The sequence below is a fragment of the Neoarius graeffei genome, chromosome 28 (genome assembly GCF_027579695.1).
Source record: "Neoarius graeffei isolate fNeoGra1 chromosome 28, fNeoGra1.pri, whole genome shotgun sequence".
Classification (NCBI taxonomy): Eukaryota; Metazoa; Chordata; class Actinopteri; order Siluriformes; family Ariidae; genus Neoarius; species Neoarius graeffei.
In genome coordinates, this window is record NC_083596.1 from 19,945,847 (window position 1) to 19,967,886 (window position 22,040).

The following is a 22,040-nucleotide window of genomic DNA, read 5'->3' on the forward strand; positions in this document are numbered from 1 at the left end:
AGCCATTCATCCAATCGAGACAAATGTAACGAGGCGCCTAATAAAAGGAGGAAGACCTGCATCTATGGTGTGCGTTTCGAAGATTTAGCATACGGCTTAATCTTAGGATGCGCTTTATCACCGTTCTATCGTCATTTTCAGCTCTCTGTAAGCTTGGCATTTTATGGAGTTTTGTCATGTTGGTATCGCTAAAATATAAATCATCTGTGCCGCGAGTGCGCTTTGCACTTTACGGATTATGATTGGCATTTATCATGTGCACAAGAGTACGAAGAAAAAAAAAAAAAAACTTCAAATAAGTGGCAATTTTTAAACTTGGTTTGTCCTATGAAAATATTTACACGACGATTCAAAAATAAATAAATAAATAAATAAATAAAGCCCACTGTCTTAACGTATTCCTGCATTATCTTCTCAGTGTTCCTTTTAGGATTCTTTATTCACTTTGATATCTCTGTATGAAAATCTGAGGAAGGAAGGAAAGAAAGAAAAAGACCAGAAAGACAGGACAAAAAGGAGGACAGGACAGACAGAAAGGACAGACAGAAAGAAAGAAAGAAAGAAAGAAAGAAAGAAAGAAAGAAAGAAAGAAAAGGAGGACAGGACAGACAGAAAGGACAGACAGAAAGAAAGAAAGAAAGAAAGAAAGAAAGAAAGAAAGAAAGAAAGAAAGAAAGGAGGACAGACAGACAGACAGAACAAAAAGGAGGATAGGACAGACAGAAAGGACAGACAGACAGACAGACAGACAGACAGACAGAGAAAGAAAGAAAGAAAGAAAGAAAGAAAGAAAGAAAGAAAGAAAGAAAGAAAGAAAGAAAGAAAGAAAGAAAGAAAGAAAGGACAGGACAGGACAGGCAGAAAGGACAGACAGACAGAGAAAGAAAGAAAAAAAGGAGGACAGACAGACAGACAGACAGAGAAAGAAAGAAAGAAAGAAAGAAAGAAAGAAAGAAAGAAAGAAAAAAAGGAGGACAGACAGACAGACAGACAGACAGACAGACAGACAAAGAAAGAAAGAAAGAAAGAAAGAAAGAAAGAAAGAAAGAAAGAAAGAAAGAAAGGAGGACAGGACAGACAAAGGACAGACAGACAGACAAAGAAAGAAAGAAAAAAAGAAAGGAGGACAGACAGACAGACAGACAGACAGAGAAAGAAAGAAAGAAAGAAAGAAAGAAAGAAAGAAAGAAAGAAAGAAAGAAAGGACAAAAAGGAGGACAGGACAGACAGAAAGGACAGACAGACAAAGAGAAAGAAAGAAAGAAAGAAAGAAAGAAAGAAAGAAAGAAAGAAAGAAAGAAAGAACAGGACAGGCAGAAAGGACAGACAGACAGAGAAAGAAAGAAAAAAAGGAGGACAGACAGACAGACAGACAGACAGACAAAGAAAGAAAGAAAGAAAGAAAGAAAGAAAGAAAGAAAGAAAGAAAGAAAGAAAGGACAAAAAGGAGGATAGGACAGACAAAGGACAGACAGACAGACAGACAGACAGACAGACAGAGAAAGAAAGAAAGAAAGAAAAAGAAAGAAAGGAGGACAGACAGACAGAGAAAGAAAGAAAGAAAGAAAGAAAGAAAGAAAGAAAGAAAGAAAGGACAAAAAGGAGGACAGGACAGACAGAAAGGACAGACAGACAAAGAGAAAGAAAGAAAGAAAGAAAGAAAGAAAGAAAGAAAGAAAGAAAGAAAGAAAGAAAAAGAAAGAACAAAAAGAAAGAAAGAAAGAAAGAAAGAAAGAAAGAAAGAAAGAAAGAAAGAAAGAAAGAAAGAAAGGACAGGACAGGACAGACAGAAAGAAAGGACAAAAAGGAGGACAGGACAGACAGACAAAGACAGACAGACAGACAGACAGACAGACAGAAAGAAATGCATATTAGCCATCTTCAAAAACATCTTCCAGCATTCCAACCCATTATTTCTGCTGCATCACACTCCATTACACACACACACACACACAAAGTGTGATGCATCACTTTCTCACACACACACACACCATGCTGCAGCCATGCTCATCCTCGGCTGCAGAAACACACACGGTAAGTTAACAGTCTGCCAGAGAGAGGTGTTGATGATCGCCAAGGTGGGAGGCGAGAAGCAGAAATGAGTGACAAGCTAACACACACACACACACGTCTAAATTAAAACACAGGAGAAAAAAAAATACAAAAGAAAAACCCCAAAATAATCTTATAAACAGTCAGTTTCTAAGCAGCTTTGTGAAGCAGAAAAGAACGAACGATTAGCGCCTTGTTTAACTCGTCTAATAAAAGAGCTGGAGCTGAAAGGAGGTGCAACCACGAAGACAACACACCACACCGCAAGCCTGTGCACAACTTCCGTCTCCCTTCTTCGAACACTCCTTAACACTGAGCAGCAGCGGGGACACGCATGCAGCGGCTCGGTTCCCTGCAGAGACGCAGCACTAATAAAGACGGATGATGCTTAGTAGCAGATCTGCAGTAAATTACAACAAAATGATATGATGCGAGCCGTGGCCCACGTGCAGAATCCACACACACACACACACACACACACACACACACACAGCCTGTTAGAAGTCCTCTGCATTTGAGAAGAACTTCTGCTTCCTCTAACACAGCGTGTGAACACGCTCAGCAGCACAAGAATAGAGGTGTAAAACCGTGAAGCAACATCCTACTTGTGCCCTTTTGCACAAGCTTTACTTCGATGACAGAAGCAGAGAAAGAAAGACGGAGGTCACACAACACAAGGATGTCACAGAATCACAGCTCCGGTCAGACATGCAGGTGATGCTTAAGGAATACAGGCTTAAGATAAACAACAACAACATTTTTCTGTTTCTAGAAATGAAAAATTGAACAAGACAGAATATACACAGCGTGACATGGTTCGGTTTCAATTATTGTGTTGACCATGGTACATAATGTTTAAAAAAAAAAAAAAAAAAAAAAAACCCACACAATATTAAAAAAATGTCTGCGTTAGGAAGAGGAAATACGGTTTCAGATTATTTTATTCGTGGGCCCAGCACCAAAGCTACATAGGCACCCTAATGGAACTGTATATAAATGTACAGTATTCGAATAAATAGGCACGATATATTGTGCGACAATAAAATGATAAAGATTAGAAGTGATTAATTTTTTTTTTTTATTAATTGTAATTATTACCATTATCTTAGTTTTTCCGAGCTGTAACGGTTGTTTAGACAGCAGAGCGCGCAATAATTAAATAATACTGGCTGGCTTTTTTTCATGGTCTATCAGATATATTCCATTCAGCTAGCATGATACTGAACGCGTTAAAGACAAATTCAATCTCATGCTAGCTGAATGGAATATGTCTGACGGACCATGAAAAAAGCCAGCCAATAATAATAACAACAATACATATACATTCCTTTCAGGTGTTCAGCGCGTCTTTCTTTTTCAAAATCTTCCGCATTTAACAAAGCAAACCTGGCAGCCATGTTTGTTTACAAATTCTCACAGTCGCTCGCTAGTGTGACGTCATGTCTCGACAACCACGCAATATCCATAAACCGTATTCAACGCTCATTCTCCACCGGGTAAAGTGACGTAATACTTGTAGGATAAGTGATATGCTAACAAATATCGTATGCTATCAAACCGAATGAATGAAACCCGCTAGAAGAGAATAGAATACATGTTTTTATTCCATCGAAAAAAAGTGTCCTGTATGTATAATAACGTACAATAGAGGGAATATACTAGGGGTGGGCAAAAATATCGATACGGCGATATATCGCGATACTTTGTCTTCCGATTCAATATCGATACTCAAAATTTGAATATCGATATTTTTTCAAATAATAAATCATGTTTCAGACGGGTTTGTAAATCCAGTACGACTTCCGCACCTCCGCTCCGCAAGGTGTCGCTGTGCCGCTACCTCACTGCAAGGCACTCTTTGTCTTCTCTTTTTTTCCCTGGTGGTTGCAGTGAGGAAAAAAAACAAGCAAGCATGGCTGTTAACGTAAACCTAGAGACGCCGCCAAACTTTAAGGCAGATGTTTGGAGGCACTTTGGATTCCAAAGGAAAGGAGGAAAAAAAACAGTGAGCTGGACAAAGAGTACGCACTCTGCAAAACCTGTTTCGCTCCAATTAGATATTCAGGCAACACAACAAACTTGCGAACTTACTTAGCACGACACCACCCCGACATATTAGCTCCGCCGGAGCCACCGAAACCCGACCCGAAGCAAACCACACTGGACAGCGCCAAAGTCCTCCCGTCTACTTCAGTGATGTGTGACTTACTGTAACTGTGAACTTAATTTTGTCATTTAAGGCCAAAGGCAAGAAGCTGCACTTTATTTTGCATTTTTAATTTTAGTGTGTGTGAGACACTGCATTTTATTTTGAGTATTTACTCAAAGTTCACAAGAAACGTGATTCACTGAGGTTTCAGTTCAGTTTCAGTGTGTGGACACTGACCCACACTGCACTATGTTTCATAATTGTGCTCAGGGAGACTAAGATGCCCACTGCACTTTTCAGTGCATTTCAGACAGTGTGTTGTTCCTGCAAATATGTTGTAACTTGCGCTTGTATAGTTACAATAAAATGGCATGGATAATTTGAATTACACTGTTTTGACTCAGTTTGTCCCATGAATTATCACTATCACCTGATGTACATACAACTCGGATTTTAAGATGCATAATGCAGTTTACATTTGTCAGTGAACTATGTAGAATATCGCAATATATCGCAAAATTTTGATATTGCAATATCGTATCGTGACTCAAGTATTGTGATGCGTATCGTATCGTGAGGTCCTTGGCAATACCCACCCCTAGAATATACGTGACTTTACTGTAGGTGGAAGTAACAGAGCTCGAATGCTGTCAACACGCACAAAAAAAAAAAAAAAAATCCAGATCTGAAATGGGAAAAGGAGTTGTTGTGTGATTGACCGCACAAATAGATTTAACAAGAAATCGGAGCCCTCTTTATACAGACTGCTGAAAACGAAACAAAAGAGAAGCAAATGGAGGGAGTACAACTGTTGTTAAAAGTTTGTTTTAAATGCCTATTTATTAACAGGAATATTTTAGTTAATAGGCGATTATATTTCACTCCAAACTTCACAAATGTGGGTAAATTATTATTGTTGGTTATTAAGAAGATGAAAAAGGGGTTTGTAGGAAAATGAAAAAGAGTATTGTCGGAAAATCAAATCATGAACCCAAGATCATGAATCGAAGTCCCAGCTACCTACACAGCAATTTCGGTGTACGCAACTCAAGCGTTCTAGCACCACCGACAAGTAAAGTTGGAGATATATTTGCAATAAAATCACTGCAATGCAGCATCATAGAAACTTAAAACCTGTCATCCGTTCAACAGATACTGTGATGTTCATTTCCTCAGTTTCTATTTTTTTTTTTTACAAAATGGGATTCCTGCTGCTTCTACATTATGCCCGATGTGGGACACTTCATCCATAACTTGCAAATTAATTCGATAGCCATGACCCACATGTAGAATGTCCTAAAGAAATCCTCTACGCCCAGTCTTTAGAAATTTCCATGTCCAACGTGAGGTGTTTCAACCATAACTTGCAAACAAATTTGCTGGTGAGGTCACCAAACAGGAAGAGAGGGTATCTCTCTGCAACATCTTTACATCCTGTCACAATGCTAGTAACATGTTATTTAGCAACACGAGCTGTTAGACAAGCTTCGAGTACATCTACAATGTGGGAGGGCTACTGAAAACAGGAAGCGAGGCAATATCGCAGCAAGGGCTTGATGTGCTGCCATGAGATTAATACATCTCTTTGAGAACAAATGCTGACGATCTTGGTGTCTTCTGGTCTTCCTCCATTTCCAGGAGTGGGGCCAAACAAACAGTGCTTGGCCCCCTTAATCACTGCTTGTCGCTATATTTTATTTGACTGAGACAGACAGACCTTGTTCATAATTAGAACAGTGTGGAAGTCCTGACCAAGAGATCAAAATTGGCCATGCTCTCAGGGAGGGGTGGCCTACTCTCTCTCCCTCCTATCAATCACAGTGACGCAAGCCGATCATGGCATCCGTGAGCTCACGTACGCAGAACTCGGCGAATAGCTCTTTCTTCCGAGTGTGTAACCTCACCTCCTGATGATGTATGTGGAGCAGTTTAAAACAAAAAGATGCAGTTGGCTGGCTTCACCACATGCCTCTGAGGAAGCATGTGATCGTCTTCGCCCTCTCTGGTTGTTGCCCACAGGCTTTCGTCTAAACCAGGGAACAGGGGCGCTGCGCCCTCTTACTCTCGGCGTGCACCCCCTTACCGAAATGCCGATTGAACCCCAAGTCACACTTAGGCCATGCACTTGTATGCTACTGCGCAACATGCGATCTTTCTCAAAACGATCTTTTCTCCGTGAAAACATCCCAGCAACACCACGTGACAATGTGTCTGATCATCAAATACGTTATAATTACTCCAAAAATATTCCAATCGTAGTAGATACGCCGCCAGACGGTGCAAAAACAATCCGAATTGGCGTTTTCCAGACTGAGGCGCCATGTTTACTTGTCGCGGTTGCTCTCGCGAGATTTGACATGGGTTACATACTGTACAAGGTCAGCTGACTTGTAGAGCGAGAGTTCTCGAGACTGAATGACCCTTCACCCACCGGCGCGGGAGTTTTTGACAGAAGTAGTTCGCAAGTTGTTTTTGTTGACACTTGGGCATTTAAAAGATGGCACCCCGCGGCACGAAACGGAAGAACGCCAAAGACTGTCCGGGGCAGAAGAAGATTACTTCTTTCTTTTTCAATGTTGACAATTTGTTACAATTTCCCTCTCAGATAGTCTCAGAATGTCCCATTGTAGCCTCAATTTCTCAAAGGCTTCGCACGGCGGGGGGGGGGGGGGGGACAACCGGCACCATCCCCACCCCCGTTGTCACTTCGCTCCCTCGCCATGGTGAGCGCCCTCATACTAAATTTTTCTAGAAAAACCCCTGGCCCATCATGTGATGGGCGAGAACTGGCAATGACTAAATTAGGGAGAATATCAGACAACAACAACAAAGCAAGTTGGATTCCGCCCCAATTTGTGTAAATTTCTGGTCGAGACCAATTCTAAACAAGCTTAGGGTTTGTTTTTAACTGCAGTTTTAGTCACATAATGCTTTGATTTGGATCAGTACAAAACACCAAAGCATCACAATCTCCAACAACAAAAGAAAGAATAAAAAGGGGCATGAGGGCAGTGAACAGAGAGTGTCGTGTAGTGGAGGAAAGATATTGGCTCAGCTCAGTCCTTCACCACAGACCACAGGAGTGAAGAGGTGAAGTGAAGACCGAGGCTTAGCACACAGATAGGTAATTCAAGATAACAGCCCAAAGAAGTCAGCCACCTGACCTTTTACAGAGCTGCAAGATACCCAATACCTGTCTGCTCGGATGGTTTCGGTTGAAAAAGTACAGAGCGTTTTCAATTAGGATGTTGAAAGGAAGCGACGACGAAGGCTTCTATTCCAAGAAGGCTATGGTTGTAGTCAGAAATACAAAAAAAAAAAAAAACTGGGGCTGTTCTGCTTCCACTTGGGTCCGCGTTCTGAAACGGAGAATAAAGCACACGCCTGAAAGCTTTATTTCCTGCTACGCCATCTCCCAACTAAAGAATCAAACATTTTGGGATGTGCCATTAGTGAAAAATAAATCAACAGTGACGTGGTGCGATTCAATACGATTTTTATTCGATACATGATGCTTTTTCAATACGAGCATGTCCTGAATTGTTTTATTCATTTTACATCACGGCAATTTTTCAGTTATCATCCCCTGCTGGCCCAAAGGGGGATCACGTCCGTCCGTGGAAAGGGTACTCGCCTTCTGAAATCGACTCCTCTCACAATTTTTGGAGGAATTTCACAAAACTCGGCAGAAGGCTTCATTACAGGACAGTAATACGCATATTGCAATATTTCCCTGCTACAATATATTATGCTCTCAGAGCACTCTTGTTACAATTTTGTAAGGAGCGTCAGTTATAAAGCTTTATAGCTGTAATTCATGTTGCGGAACGTGCGCGAGACAAGTTCGTTCCTGTTATCACCTATGTTGTAACAGCTACAAATGCTCATTTTCTGTCGAAGTTACGAAGACAGGGCGGCACGGTGGCGTAGTGGTTAGCGCTATCGCCTCACAGCAAGAAGGTCCGGGTTCGAGCCCCGTGGCCGGCGAGGGCCCTTCTGTACGGAGTTTGCATGTTCTCCCCGTGTCCGCGTGGGTTTCCTCCGGGTGCTCCGGTTTCCCCCACAGTCCAAAGACATGCAGGTTAGGTTAACTGGTGACTCTAAATTGACCGTAGGTGTGAATGTGAGTGTGAGTGGTTGTCTATGTGTCAGCCCTGTGATGACCTGGTGACTTGTCCAGGGTGTACCCTGCCTTTCGCCCGTAGTCAGCTGGGATAGGCTCCAGCTCGCCTGCGACCCTGTAGAACAGGATAAAGCAGCTACAGATAATGAGATGAGATGAGTTACGAAGACAAAAAATAAAAACACGCAGCTTACCGTGTTGCAGAGAAACTAGAAAGTGGTGGAAAACTTTCGGGGGCAAGAAGGTGCAGAAACGTCACTTTACAACAACACACGACTCTGATAAATAACGTCCCTCCCCCCCAAAAAAAAAAAATCTGTTCATTTCAACATACTATGGTGGCAAGAATTATACCAGAGGAAAATCATAGAAACCTGGTTTGGTTGTTATAAACTACATTAATCTGTTGTATCAGGGATTTGAGCTTTAGGTACTTCAGGAGCAACCGCTTTATTTGCCGTACTACGTGCATTATCCATTTTAATCCACGGCTTTGACAATTACGAGATGAAATGACACGGCTCATCATCAGCCACAAGCTCCTCCCCTTCCATTCAGCAATGCATTATGGGCTCAAGTTAGCGCAAGAATGTTTTTCCTGTGGTGTAGTGGTTAGCAGTGTCGCCTCGCAGCAAGAAGGTTCTGGGTTTGAGCCCAGTTACCGACAAGGGCCTTTCTGTGCGGATTTTACGGGTACATGTTCTCCCCATGTCTATGTGGGTTTCCTCCGGGTGCTCCGGTTTCCCCCAAAGGCATGCAGGTTCGGCTAATTGGTGGCTCTAAACTGACCGCGAGTGTGAATGTGAATGGTTGTTCGTCTCTCTATGTGTCAGCCCTGCGATGATCTGGCGCCTTGTCCAGGCTGTACCCCGCCTCTCGCCCATCATCAGCTGGGATAGGCTCCAGCTTGCCTGTGACCTTGCACAGGATAAGCGGTTACGGATAACGGACGGATGTTTTTCCTGTTCAGTACACTCTGATTCGACTGGTTTTACTGCACGTTTATCGACGAGAAGACACGATACAACACAACATACAGTTTACAGCATGTTAAAACGCTATTTACATAAATATATGATCTGAGAACCAGCTCAGGATGTGACTTTCACACACGGTGTCCATCAGGTTGGCAAAACCTGGAGATACACAGAGACGATAAATAGACAGATGGATTCAGACATGGAAAAACACTTTTAACCGTAAACAAAACAGTCATGATTTTAATGATGGGTCAGGCTGTTAAAGAGGAATCACTAAAGGGTTTGGGGCAGAACAGCTTTGCATCCATCCATCCACCCACCCACATGCACCCTCATTTCCCCTCGCTGTCACCCGGAGCACTCAGGAATTCAAGCCACATGCAGATAAACAAGTCCTGACAACAGAAAACACACACACACAAATTAGGCTACTAAAACACAGCCGTAAATCAAAGCACCATGTCCAAACTGTCCAGCACTTTATCATTTGTAGCCAACAAGGCGAAGTGATAAGACAATGTATACCAGTGCCCAAAAAAAAAACAAACAAAAAAAAAACTTCAACGCAGAAGTAAAAGTTGTTCAGGGTTCGAGTTATAAAGTGTGCAAACTCAGATGGTGGTTTCTTGAGTGAGCGCGAAAGGGCTGAGGGTATTCCCTGTGGCTTTCTGCTGCAACGCACCAGGCAGGAAGTTGACAGCTCAGAGCGAAAGTGACACTATCAGCTACGAGATGTCGCTTTTTCCATGAAGTCATTTGAGCTTGAATGACCGGCGAGATGCTCAGAGATGAACCGTCAAAAATTATGGGCGCGCTCTTGTTCATTCAGTCAGAAATATCGTTTCACACTCAGCTCGCTGACTTCGTTGAACCCGAACCCTGACGACCGGGACGAATAACATCGCTGATGTCAGATCAGATTCTTCAGAGACCAGGGTGTTCATTCGGAGTTAATTAGCGCACCATTTTAACTGGCAAGTGTGCGAGTGTGAGAGAGAAAAAGGAGTACATCACTCCTGGAAGAACAGCTGACAACTACGGGCCTGATTTACTACACACGCAGACGAAAAACCTTGACGCTCCCCCTCACCTTCTTGCAAAAAAATAAATATAAAAACCCCACACCGCCGCTGGTCCTCATAACACTTTATTTCTGGCTGCACGATCACACCCACAGCTGTACTCGCCCTCACACGTTCTCAAAGCTCGACACTATTCGCCACCCTCCACACACAGGCTTGCCCATCTGTGCCTTTACTACTGCACCCGTTCAAATGAAACCTGTGCTTTTACAGCCGTCTTTTGAAAACTATTACTCATCACACTGGAAGACGTGACCCCAATAAAACTTTATAACCTTCTATTTTATGATAAAGTGCCTTCTGTGGCAGCACACACGATGAAGATCCTCTAACGATAGACCTGTGATTAAAGGGGAAAAAAAAAAAATCACTTTTTCAGGGCTTGTGAACAGACCCTTTGGGTATCTGGAGTGTCTACCAAGCCACAAACCCTGAAATAAAACACCCAGTCGGTTTCTTTTGTCCTGCTTATTTCAGAAAACATGTCCTTCAACAAGCCGTTCAGATTTGCCGCCTCTTTATAGGCCACAAGTGGAGATCGTTAGAATTATACTGCTTCCTTATCCGAGTTTCTCCACTCATGGCTTCAGAATCGCCTTTGTGAATGAATATTCATGAGGAAAGTTCTATATGATTGGCCTGTGGAAGAGAGGGGGTGGAGTGAGCAGCGGCTCATTATCATTTACAGGAACAGGGCGTTCCTCAAATCGGCCGTTTTGAACAGGGCTGTTTAGACGGCGTGAGAAGGGAGCTGTGGTGCTTTATCCTTGTAGTATTTTGACCAAAGCATCTCGCAGACATTTCAATAAGACCTCAACTTGTGGAATAAGGCTACGAGGTCACCTTTAAAGAAAAAAAGTGACTATGTTCTGGTACCATCCATTAGTGGGATCAGAAAACGGGGTTGTGTGAAAACATTCTTCCAAGTAAGCTCGAGGTAATAAGGACTTGTTTTCTGTCCATTAGCATGATACGGTGTTGAGAAGTTTGCATAACCTTATCCCATCATACTACCGGTGGCTTTTAGATGAGGGTCAGACGTTAAATCAAATATTTCTGATGCTACCAGAACTTTGTCGTTGCTACAGAGATTAAGTTCGCATTTTAACCCTCTGGGGCTCTGAGGGTATTTTCTGGCACTCTAATGATTTTGGCATACTCTGATTTTGTCGTCAATTTCAACACATCTAAGCAGGATTTTCAAAAAGTCATATGACTTTTGTATTCAGCAACTATAATATCTATCTAGGATGTATGTCATCATTGTACTTTAAAAAAATAAATGAAGGATGCTGTAAAAAGCAGTTTTAGAACTGTGTAGGGATGTATGGGGAAAAAAAAAATAAAAACATGACTTGACCTACCCATTGTGTCAAACCGTTTGTCACTTGAGGTGATTCTGTTCAGTTTTAGGAATGGATCAAGCACAAAAACTTAAATCTGCTCCATTGAGTTGGACAATTAGCTGGCCATCCAAAAAAAAAAAAATTTACTGTACGTCATATTGTTTTGGGATAAAGGGTTGGCAGTGGGAGAGGGATTCAATGAGAAGAGTAAAAATTTCCATTCCATTCGATGAGAAGAGTGAAAACCGCTCCCACTGCCAACTCTTAATCCCGTCAGGTGAAGTCACAATGGGTGTGGTCACGTTTTGTTTTGTTTTTTTTCCACACATTCCAACACAGTTCTAAAACTGCTTTTTACAACGGCTTCATTTATCTGGTATTTGACTCTATTCAGTGTGTCTTGAAATTAACTCTTGTACTATTTTACTCAGAACCAACTCTGTTACTCTAATTTTGCTCCCACTCCAAATTTTACTCTCTAAACTCAAAATAGAGCAAAATTAACTATTTTTGAAGAAAATACTTTTAACTCTGGAAAAATCCTCATTCATTTTTGCTGTGTATGCACTACAGCGCACGCATATCAACCAATCTGCTCATCAGAAATAGAAGAAATATTTACACTTACTCAAGTTGATCTATGTATGGCTGGATCAAGTTGAAGTTGGGGGGGGGGGGAGGCACCGCTCATCAGCGTTGCAGATCGCAAAATTGAACTGAACTGCTGTCCCGAATCATGAATTGATTCGCTGTCCTGAATTCAATGCACTGATTTCGAAGCGTATAAAATCCGCGTGCCATTTCGCAACAAGTTTTACCTCCAAATAGCCTAAACTATGTCTGACAAATTTTATCCTGTTTACGGTGGGTGTTCCCGCCGCAAAAGAGAAACCAATCGAAACCGAAAGAGTGAAAGTGATCATCATGCCGTTACCATGTAAATAGTTATTTATGAATGTGTAAGTGGGCGCTCAGCGCTCCGACTCCGGTGTGACTGAGTAAGGTGATACATTTCATCTAATTTAGGGAATTTAAAAACGATAATATTATTTGGCAATGGGCACATAGAAAAGTGCAAAGTATAAAGTTCGTCAATATATTTATCATGCTTGTATGATGACAAACTCGAATATATTTATCTAAATACATGACCTACTCATTCTAAACCTGTCGAGCTTCGCCATCGAAACTCTCGACCCCAGAGGGTTAACCACCAATCCCAAAGAATTATTTTACAATATGCTAATTTTATCAGTGACAGAAAAACCTCAAACAATAAGGCAGATGTATGGTATAAAGCCGGTTTTATGCTTAAAAGAAATCTGTGTAAACAAATCTAAAAGTATATCGATAAAGAAACACTTCATCCGTGTCCAAGTTTACAACAGCTGCTTTGAAAGCCGGCTCTGTAACGCGAGTCTGAATTACGCCGACATGCTGAGAGTACAACTGCAGATGTGAAACTGAACGATGCTGGCTAACTGGAACTCACGTTGAGTGCGACGAGGGCCACGTATGTAACTTGAAACATGGTGTTTCTCTACAGCGTGTTTCATGACTCTCCTGAGGAAGTGGAAAACGGGTTGCTCAAGTTTTACGCCTGCAGCACTGGTCGCAGGTGTGCGAGCCAGTCCTTTATCACTTGTTAAAACACTGCTCTTTCAACTAAGTGTTGCTGTCTCTGGACTCCTGCATCATCAGAGATCTTCTCCATGACGGCTGCTTGCGCTGGTCTGGGAGGAAGGGTTATGGTTTTGCAGCACATGCTCTACCTATAGGATTATGCAATATTAATTTTTTTTTTTTAAAGCGTTGAGACTTTCCACTGAGACAGCCATCGCGAGGTCTTCTGCGTTGAAACTACTCATCGTAAAACAGGAAAACCACGAGCCTCACTGTCCAACCATAACACATAACTACTTCCTCCTTTTGACTGCATAGGCAGTCCATTTGATATTAAAACACTATCCAAGTGAAAGCTACAGTGTCTACATGACAAATCCAAGCTAAACCTCATCACCTAGAGGCATCATAAACGAACCTGGTTTTGAAGACATTTGCCTGCAATGAATGGTGTTTGAAATTCTAATCTTAATCCTGCCTGGAGCCTCAGTGACACTCAGATGAATGAAGTGGTTAGCAAACACTCGAGAAACCGAGAAGCTGATTATAGCTCAGACTAAAACTTTTTTAAAAAATAAATAAATAAATTAAAAAAAAAAAATTACACACCAGCCTGTCAGGCACTGAAAGCGAATCGTGAGACATTAACCTGCTACAAATGATATACTTGCTGTCTAATTTACACAGGCTTCACTGATATTCTGGTTTGCTGTAACTACAGCTTGCGTATGGAGTTATATTTCTGCCAAAAGGAATCGAACGTTGATGTCATGCTGAAATGGTCATCGTGTGACTTCACGAATCCACACTCCGCTTTTTAATCTGTAAACAACCGAGCGTTTCTGAGCACAACCATGTATTAGGACAAAGATATACTATCAATTCACGATAATTTAGGCTGCAATAACTCCCCCCAGATGTGATATTTATCAATACGGTTATCACTGAGCAACATCAGTGTTGCTGGAATGAGCAACTATTAGGACATTTTTGTAAATGTATTTGCCCCAAGTATTTTCATTTTCCTTCCTATTCCATTTGAAATGAACTTGTTTTAAAATGCAATTCTACTATTTGTTTGTTTTTAAACCTAAACATATCTCAACATAAAAATATCGTTAATGTCTTCAGGTATTGTGGAAGATTTTTACATAGCAACAATTGCAAAATCACAATACATCCGCGTGCAACTTACTCATTCGTCTTTGGTAATCGCTTTATCCTGGCCAAGGTCCCAGTGGACCCGGAGCCTATCCGGGGAGACACGAGAGTAGCTAATGCCAGGATCGGACTACGTGATGTGTTTGTGTTTAACAACGGTCACCAGGTCAGATTAGGTAATCATAGTACCATAAATTCTTGATCAGCAAACTGACAACACTACAAGCTTGACCCTGACCAATCATCGTTCATGTCCTTGTTTATTGTTGGGGAGGCGGGTCAAGAAATTTTCAAATCATGGCTATCAAGGAACACATTTTAAGAGTTGTCAAACTAGGTGGGAAAATACAAAAAAAAAATAAAAATTCTGACATGATAGGCTTTTCGTTGGACGTCCTAGATGCCACACTGCTGTTCTTCAGTTATGCCACCCTACAAGGCCTGTTCGCCGTTCATTACGCTGGATACAAAAACCAGGGTGCAGTCTGATCCTGGCATAAATTACCTACTACTACGCTTTTGAGAGGTGCACCCTGGACAAGTCGCCAGGTCATCACAGGGCTGACACAATCATTCACACGTACAGTCAATTTAAAGCCACCAATTAGCCTAACCTGCATGTCTTTGGACTGTGAGGGAAACCGAAGCACCCGGAGGAAACCCACGCAGAGAACATGTAAACTCCACACAGAAAGGCCCTCACCAGCCACTGGGCTCGAACCCAGGATGTTCTTGCTGTGAAGCGATTGTGCTAACCACTACACCACCGTGCCACCCTACGTTTTATCATCATGCAGCACAAACCTGGAATAACCTCCCAGATGATGTGAGACGAGCCCTGACGCTGACCAATTTTAAGACAAAACTATATCCGTTTCTTTTTTGCACCGTTTATTGCACCCTATAACGACCACTATTTTCTCTCTCTCTTTAAACTCAAATCATTTTAAATATTTTATTCTTGCACCTCGTCTGCACATTTGCCTTTTTTAATGAATTGTAAATCACTCTGAAAATCAATTTTACCTTTTATAGTTTTACTTCTTACTCTTTTACTGTAAATGTGTATCTTGTTCTCTATTTTATTGCTCTGTAAAGCACTTCGAGTTGCCTTAGTGTATGAAACGTGCTACACAAATAAAGCTGCCTTGCCTTACTGTTGGAATACAGTGATGGAAACAGTAACTGCGCATGCAAAGACACAGCTCATTGCAGACAACTGAAAAACGTACCTTAGCTAGTTTATTACCTACGCCAACTTTGTTGGAGGAGGAGGTTATGTTTTCGCCTCCGTTTGTTTGCCTGTCCCCAATCTGTTCGCCAGATCATCACAGGGCTGACACACACACAGACAAACAACCATTCACACACCTTCACATTTCACACCTACGGTCAATTTAGAGCCACCAACTAGCCTAAACTGCATGTCTTTGGACTGTGGGGGAAACCAGAGCACCTGGAAAAAACCCACACTGACACGGAGAGAACTCCACACAGAAAGGCCCTCGTCAGCTGCTGGGCTCAAACCCCAGACCTTGTTGCTGACACGCGACGGTGCTAACCAATACACCACCTGTTGTCCCTGTGTCTGCGTGGGTTTCCGAATTGGTGGCTCTAAATTGCCTGGAGGTGTGAATGTGAGTGTGAATGGCTGTTTGTCTCTATACTGTATGTCAGCCCTGCGATGACTTGGTGACTTGTCCAGGGTGTACCCCGCCTCAGTATTTTCAAGACCTCGGTCATGGTATTTCACAATACGGACCTCCTAGCTGGTAAATAATTTTTTTTTTTTTTTCGCGGTCCGGTTTCCATCAAATCCTGCGCTCTGAATGGCTGGCGAGCGGATCCGTATCCTACGATACGGACCCTGGTTACGGACCTCTGGCGACTCGCTTGTTCACAACAACAAACACCGTAGCAATTTTTGTCAACATTTATTTTCGCATTTCTCAGGAGAATAGCATTAATTTTACAGCATGGATAGCGATATCGACAGTGTTCACAGCGAAAGCGACTTTTACTACCCTGAGGAAGAAGAAATAAAAGAAGACATTTCAGGAGAAAGCTAAAAACCTCTAACTGTTGCTAACGCCGAGCAAAAACATGGCTGAATCCTGAATGACTCAATTGAGTATAAATAGGAGACTACATAGGCGGCAAAATGTAGTTTTATTTTCCTGTCATGGAAGTGCACTTGTATACCGAGGAAGAAGCAATTTGCATTACAGCCGTGAATGAGGATTCAAAATGGCGGCTCGGCTCTTTTCTGTTAAAATTTGGTAAAGAAAAAATAAATATATATTATTTCCCAGCTTAAGGTCTGGTGAAATACCGTGACCTCGGCCTTGAATACTGACCTCGGCCCAGAGTAGCCTGGGAAATCCCATGCTGCTTTGCACAATCGTTCCGATCTGAAAAGACAGCATGGAAACTATGGTCTAAAGGCTCGCCTGAGTTAGGGAGCCAACCAGAGAGTGGGGAGGGGTGGAAAGACGGTGACGCGTACTACTCGACAAACGGAAGCTTGTAGTTTATTTGGGACTGTTTACGGATCACATTTAACATGGCGGCGAGCGATACGAACCAAACTTTCGATCAAGCTTTGTCTTGCACAAACGGCAGTAATCGTTCGGTGCCATTGTTTTCCTATTTTTTGTTTTGCCTTCTCTTTCCTTCTCTTTTTCGTCGCTCCAACTACGTCACCAGGTACAACTGCCATGATTGGCCATGGGCTACGTATACGCCAAACGATAGACATTCGCAACGTCCAATAAACGGCCGTTGACAATCGTAAACCACACCTCCCCTACGAGAAATTCAATAGGCGGATTCCAGACCATGTTTCACTTGTGATATGGTCTGGTGTTAACCAGACTAGGCCCAGAGGGCCTCGCTCAGTACTTTCAAGACCGCAGTCATGGTATTTCACGATACGGACCTCCCAGCTGGTAAATAACATATATGAATGAATAAAAAGTTAAGGAGGAGAAGAAAAAAAAAAAGGGTCCAGGCATTGACCCACCCAATGTTTAACCTTCATACTGTTCCACATGACTGGCGTTATGCAAATGATTAATTTGCAAGTATGAAGAAGACGGCTTGAAGACACAAAAGGGCGGAGCTACAGATAAAATGCACCATATATTTAAAATTTTTTAAAAATAATAAATTTTCACACATTATAATACATAGGGCCAAATTACTCAATTCTGATTGGTCAATCAAGGAGGGCGTTTTTCTGAAATGCTATTGGTTAGTTCGTTGCTTGGTTACGGTTACAAAATGAGCAAATTTTGCCAACAAAATGGCCGACTCTGCAATGTCGCGTTTCGCTATATTTGACGAAGAAATGATAAACCAATTGAAAGCTGCAAGCGAAAATGAAAATACCAAAAATAAAAGTACGAATTTTTGCCTTTCCGTGTTTCAGAAACGGGCCGCAGAAAGACAAGTAAAGACTCTCTAGTGGCACATGAATGCTGTGAGTTAGCCAAGGTGCTATCGCAGTTTTATGCAGAAGCGAGGAAAGAAAATGGGGAAAACTACGAAACAGACTCTTAAAGTAACGCAGGCTTTTGTAAAGAAGTTCCAATAACATTTTTGTAAACCTCTTTCAAAATCCTCGCGTCGTGTCCTGATGAAAGAAACTGATTCAAACGTGCAAGACAGTCCTGCGCCCTGATTGGCTCAGAAAGCGTGAATGACAAATGTTGTCAACTTGAACGTAGGCTATGGCTCCGAGTAAAATTAAGGATCAGTTTCACTCGGGATTTCAAAACTTCGAAATCACTCGTGAAATTAATCCTTAAACCATAATTATGATTACCTACATACAACAGGCAGCAGTGTGTTGCCTAGAAACACAATGAGAGACAGGAAATGTGTGAAAATGAGTGACAGTTTGTTACTGACAGCTTTTGAGTTTCTGACAGTAAACTAACTCTAGAGCTATAATACAGAAGTCTGTTATTAAACGCAGACACGGTTTAAAACTTACTGTAGAATAAAACACTAAAAAAAAAAAAAAACCTGGCCAAAAGAACATGTGAGAGAAGTGAAGCAGGGTGTAAACAGGCAGCAGGTTCATCCACTCACCGTTCGGTCCATATTTCTCCAGATTGCTTTTGACTTGTTCTGGTGTCAGTCCGTTGTTTTCGTTCACGTCGAAGTGTTTTAAAACTTCACACGCTGATTTAGTGTGAGCGTTTTCCATTTTCTCTTCTCTGGATGAGGGATGATTTCCTACACACAGCCCAAATGCATGTAGCTTTTGTATGGGTTTGTTGTTGTTTTTTTTTTTTTTTTTATAATAAATATATTTCAATTGAGGTTAAAACCAGTTTTCCACCAAACCGAGGTCTGTTCGAGACCGCCAAGTGGAGGTGGGTCGGCGCTGACTTCCACCTGCCCCTTCTGCAAGCCGTTCGCTTTCAAACCGTCTTCTTCTTCTCCTCCTCCTCCTCCTTTCTCTCTTCTTCTCCTCCTCTTTCCTTCGTCGCTTCGAACTCGAGCTCTTCACCTCACTTAGTAGGAAGGTGTGCTTCGGTACCAGGTTCCGCCCCTAGAGAGAGAGAGAGAGACGCACGAGCGAATGTGTTTGAAACCGCATACTAGTGTACTAAGTAGTATCTCACAGTAATGAAACGCGCCCTATTTCCCCCCCATACTACACAGTAGGCTAGGTGTAGTATGAATTTTCTCCGAGGTGGCTTCCTATTGGCTGGCGCTGATATTCAATAACAGACTAATAAACAGCCTTAATACTTTTCTCTAGTGTGTGTCTTGACACCGGAAGCCGTTAACAAGGCTCGTGCGCTCGCTGTGCTGAATGCGTTCCAGAAACGCGCGCGCGTCTTCCTTCTTACGGGTAAATCCTAAACGCTCGCGTTCCTCCCTACACGCGTGCACTACATGCAGCCATGATATAACCGTCTTGTAGTGCACTCCGTATACGACAGCAAGGCGTTTAGGATTCAGCCACGGACTCGAGCGTGTTCTCTGGACTGAAGGAGCTGCTTCTTCTTTTTCCCTCAGACACTGACTGACTGACAGCTCTGTATAAAGTTCTCACATTCGTGTTCATTTTATATTATATTATATTATATTATTCATACACTTTTATAATGTAAACGAACAGGTTTATGGTGTCTTTTTGTATGGAAAAAAAAAAAGCCAGCCGTTTCATATTTTAAGGAGAATATGACATCTCAAGCCTGTAAAAGAGCATTTTCCCTTCAGGAAATTCCAGTAGAAACCACACAGTAAAATATTAATGCTAAGAACCGAACTGGAAATTTAATTTCACTAATAGCTGGGAGCTCTGCTTCTTTTATAGGTGCCAATAACATGTACACTCATTCTGAAAGGGTACTAAACTGTCCTAACACTCAAGGGTCCATCTTTTCAAACTTTACCTGTAAAGGTGTCCCAAGCATACCTTAAAATTATTCCTCTGAAAGCTAATTAAATGTACAATGGGTTTTTATTGGAGTGGCACAGTGGTGTAGTGGTTAGCACTGTCGCCTCACTTCTCGCAAGAAGGTTCTGGGTTCAAGCCCAGCAGCCGACGAGAGCCTTTCTGTGTTGGCCTCACGACCTAACCTGCATGTCTTTGGACCGTGGAGGAAACCCATGCTGACATGGGGAGAACATGCAAACGGTCGCCTCACAGCAAGAAGGTCCGGCGAGGGCCTTTCTGTGCGGAGTTTGCATGTTCTCCCCGTGTCCGCGTGGGTTTCCTCCGGGTGCTCCGGTTTCCCCCACAGTCCAAAGACATGCAGGTTAGGTTAACTGGTGGCTCTAAATTGACCGTAGGTGTGAATGTGAGTGTGAATGGTTGTCTGTGTCTATGTGTCAGCCCTGTGATGACCTGGCGACTTGTCCAGGGTGTACCCCGCCTTTCGCCCGTAGTCAGCTGGGATAGGCTCCAGCTTGCCTGCGACCCTGTAGAACAGGATAAAGCGGCTAGAGATAATGAGATGAATGATGAGTAATTAACCTAACCTGCATGTCTTTGGACCGTGGAGGAAACCCGTGCTGATATGGGGAGAACATGCAAACGGCACAGTGGTGTAGTGGTTAGCGCTGTCGCCTCACAGCAAGAAGGTTCCGGATTCGAACCCAGCGGCCGGCGAGGGCCTTTCTGTGCGGAGTTTGCATGTTCTCCCCGTGTCTGCGTGGGTTTCCTCCGGGTGCTCCGGTTTCCCCCACAGCCCAAAGACATGCAGTTAGGTTGACGTGGGGCGGCCTTGGGCTGCGGTGCCCTTGAGCAAGGTGCCTGACCCCTGACTGCTCCCCGGGCGCTGTGTGTGGCTGCCCACTGCTCTGGGTGTGTGTGCGCATGTGTTCACTGCTTCAGATGGGTTAAATGCAGAGGATGAATTTCACTGTGCTTGAAGTGTGCATGTGACAAATAAAGGTTTCTTCTTCTTCTTCAATTGGTGGCTCTAAATTGACCGTGAGTGTGAATGGTTGTTTGTCTCTATGTGTCAGCCGTGTAATGACCTGCCAACTTGTCCAGGGTGTACGCCGCCTCTTGCCCATAGTCAGCCGGGATAGGCTCCAGCTCGCCTGTGACCCTGTAGAACAGGATAAGTGGCTACAGATCTCATCTCATCTCATTATCTCTAGCCGCTTTATCCTGTTCTACAGGGTCGCAGGCAAGCTGGAGCCTATCCCAGCCGACTACGGGTGAAAGGCGAGGTACACCCTGGACAAGTCGCCAGGTCATCACAGGGCTGGCTACAGATAATGGATGGATAATAGCTGGGAGCCCTGCTTCTTTTATAGGTGCCAATAACATGCACACTCACTCAGAAAGGGTACTAAACTGTCCTGTGGAACACTCAATGGTCCATCTTTTCTAACTTTACCTGCAAAGGTGTCCCAAGCATACCTTAAAGTTATTCCTCTGAAAGCTAATTAAATGTACAATGGGTTTTTATTGGATTGGCACAGTGGTGTAGTGGTTAGCACTGTCGCCTCACTTCTCGCAAGAAGGTTCTGGGTTCAAGCCAAGCAGCTGACGAGGGCCTTTCTGTGTAGAGTTTGCATGTTTTCCCCATGTCAGCATGGGTTTCCTCCACAGTCTAAAGACATGCAGGTTAGGTTAATTGGTGGCTCTAAATTGAGTGTGAATGGTTGTTTGTCTCTATGTGTCAGCCGCGTGATGACCTGCCAACTTGTCCAGGGTGTACGCCGCCTCTTGCCCATAGTCAGCTGGGATAGGCTCCAGCTTGCCTGCAACCCTCTATAGGATAAGTGGCTACAGATAATGGATGGGTTTTAATAGGCAAACATGTACATGAAATCATTTTTAAAGCTATACTACATTATGTTACCATGTCTCGGTTGTTCTCTTGAGGGTACCACCAGAGTGACAGTTGAGTACTTTTTTCTGAGCATGAGGACCAGTACCATTCAATGTGTGTTATTATATATGCCAGAGTGCCAAACAGTAATAGAAATGTGCTTAAACTTGAGATATTTTGTATATATATATATATATATATATATATATATATA

The 22,040-nt window shown here is 42.7% G+C and overlaps 1 protein-coding gene across 2 annotated transcripts in view; it reads right to left on the reverse strand.

Moving 5' to 3' along the window:
• Positions 1–19,300, reverse strand: part of atp2a3 (ATPase sarcoplasmic/endoplasmic reticulum Ca2+ transporting 3) — a 194,483-nt gene extending 175,183 nt beyond the window's left edge. Inside the window, exons 1-2 of one of the 2 annotated variants that reach the window (XM_060912161.1) lie at positions 18,870–19,300; positions 18,612–18,758 (exon numbers count right to left, since the gene is read on the reverse strand). In XM_060912161.1, the coding sequence (XP_060768144.1) occupies positions 18,612–18,729 (118 nt within the window). In that variant the 5' untranslated portion in view covers positions 18,730–18,758; positions 18,870–19,300. Of the gene's footprint in view, positions 1–18,611 lie in introns of both variants that reach the window. The other variant, XM_060912160.1, reaches the window with a different exon arrangement.
• Between the last annotated feature and the right edge of the window lie 2,740 nt (positions 19,301–22,040).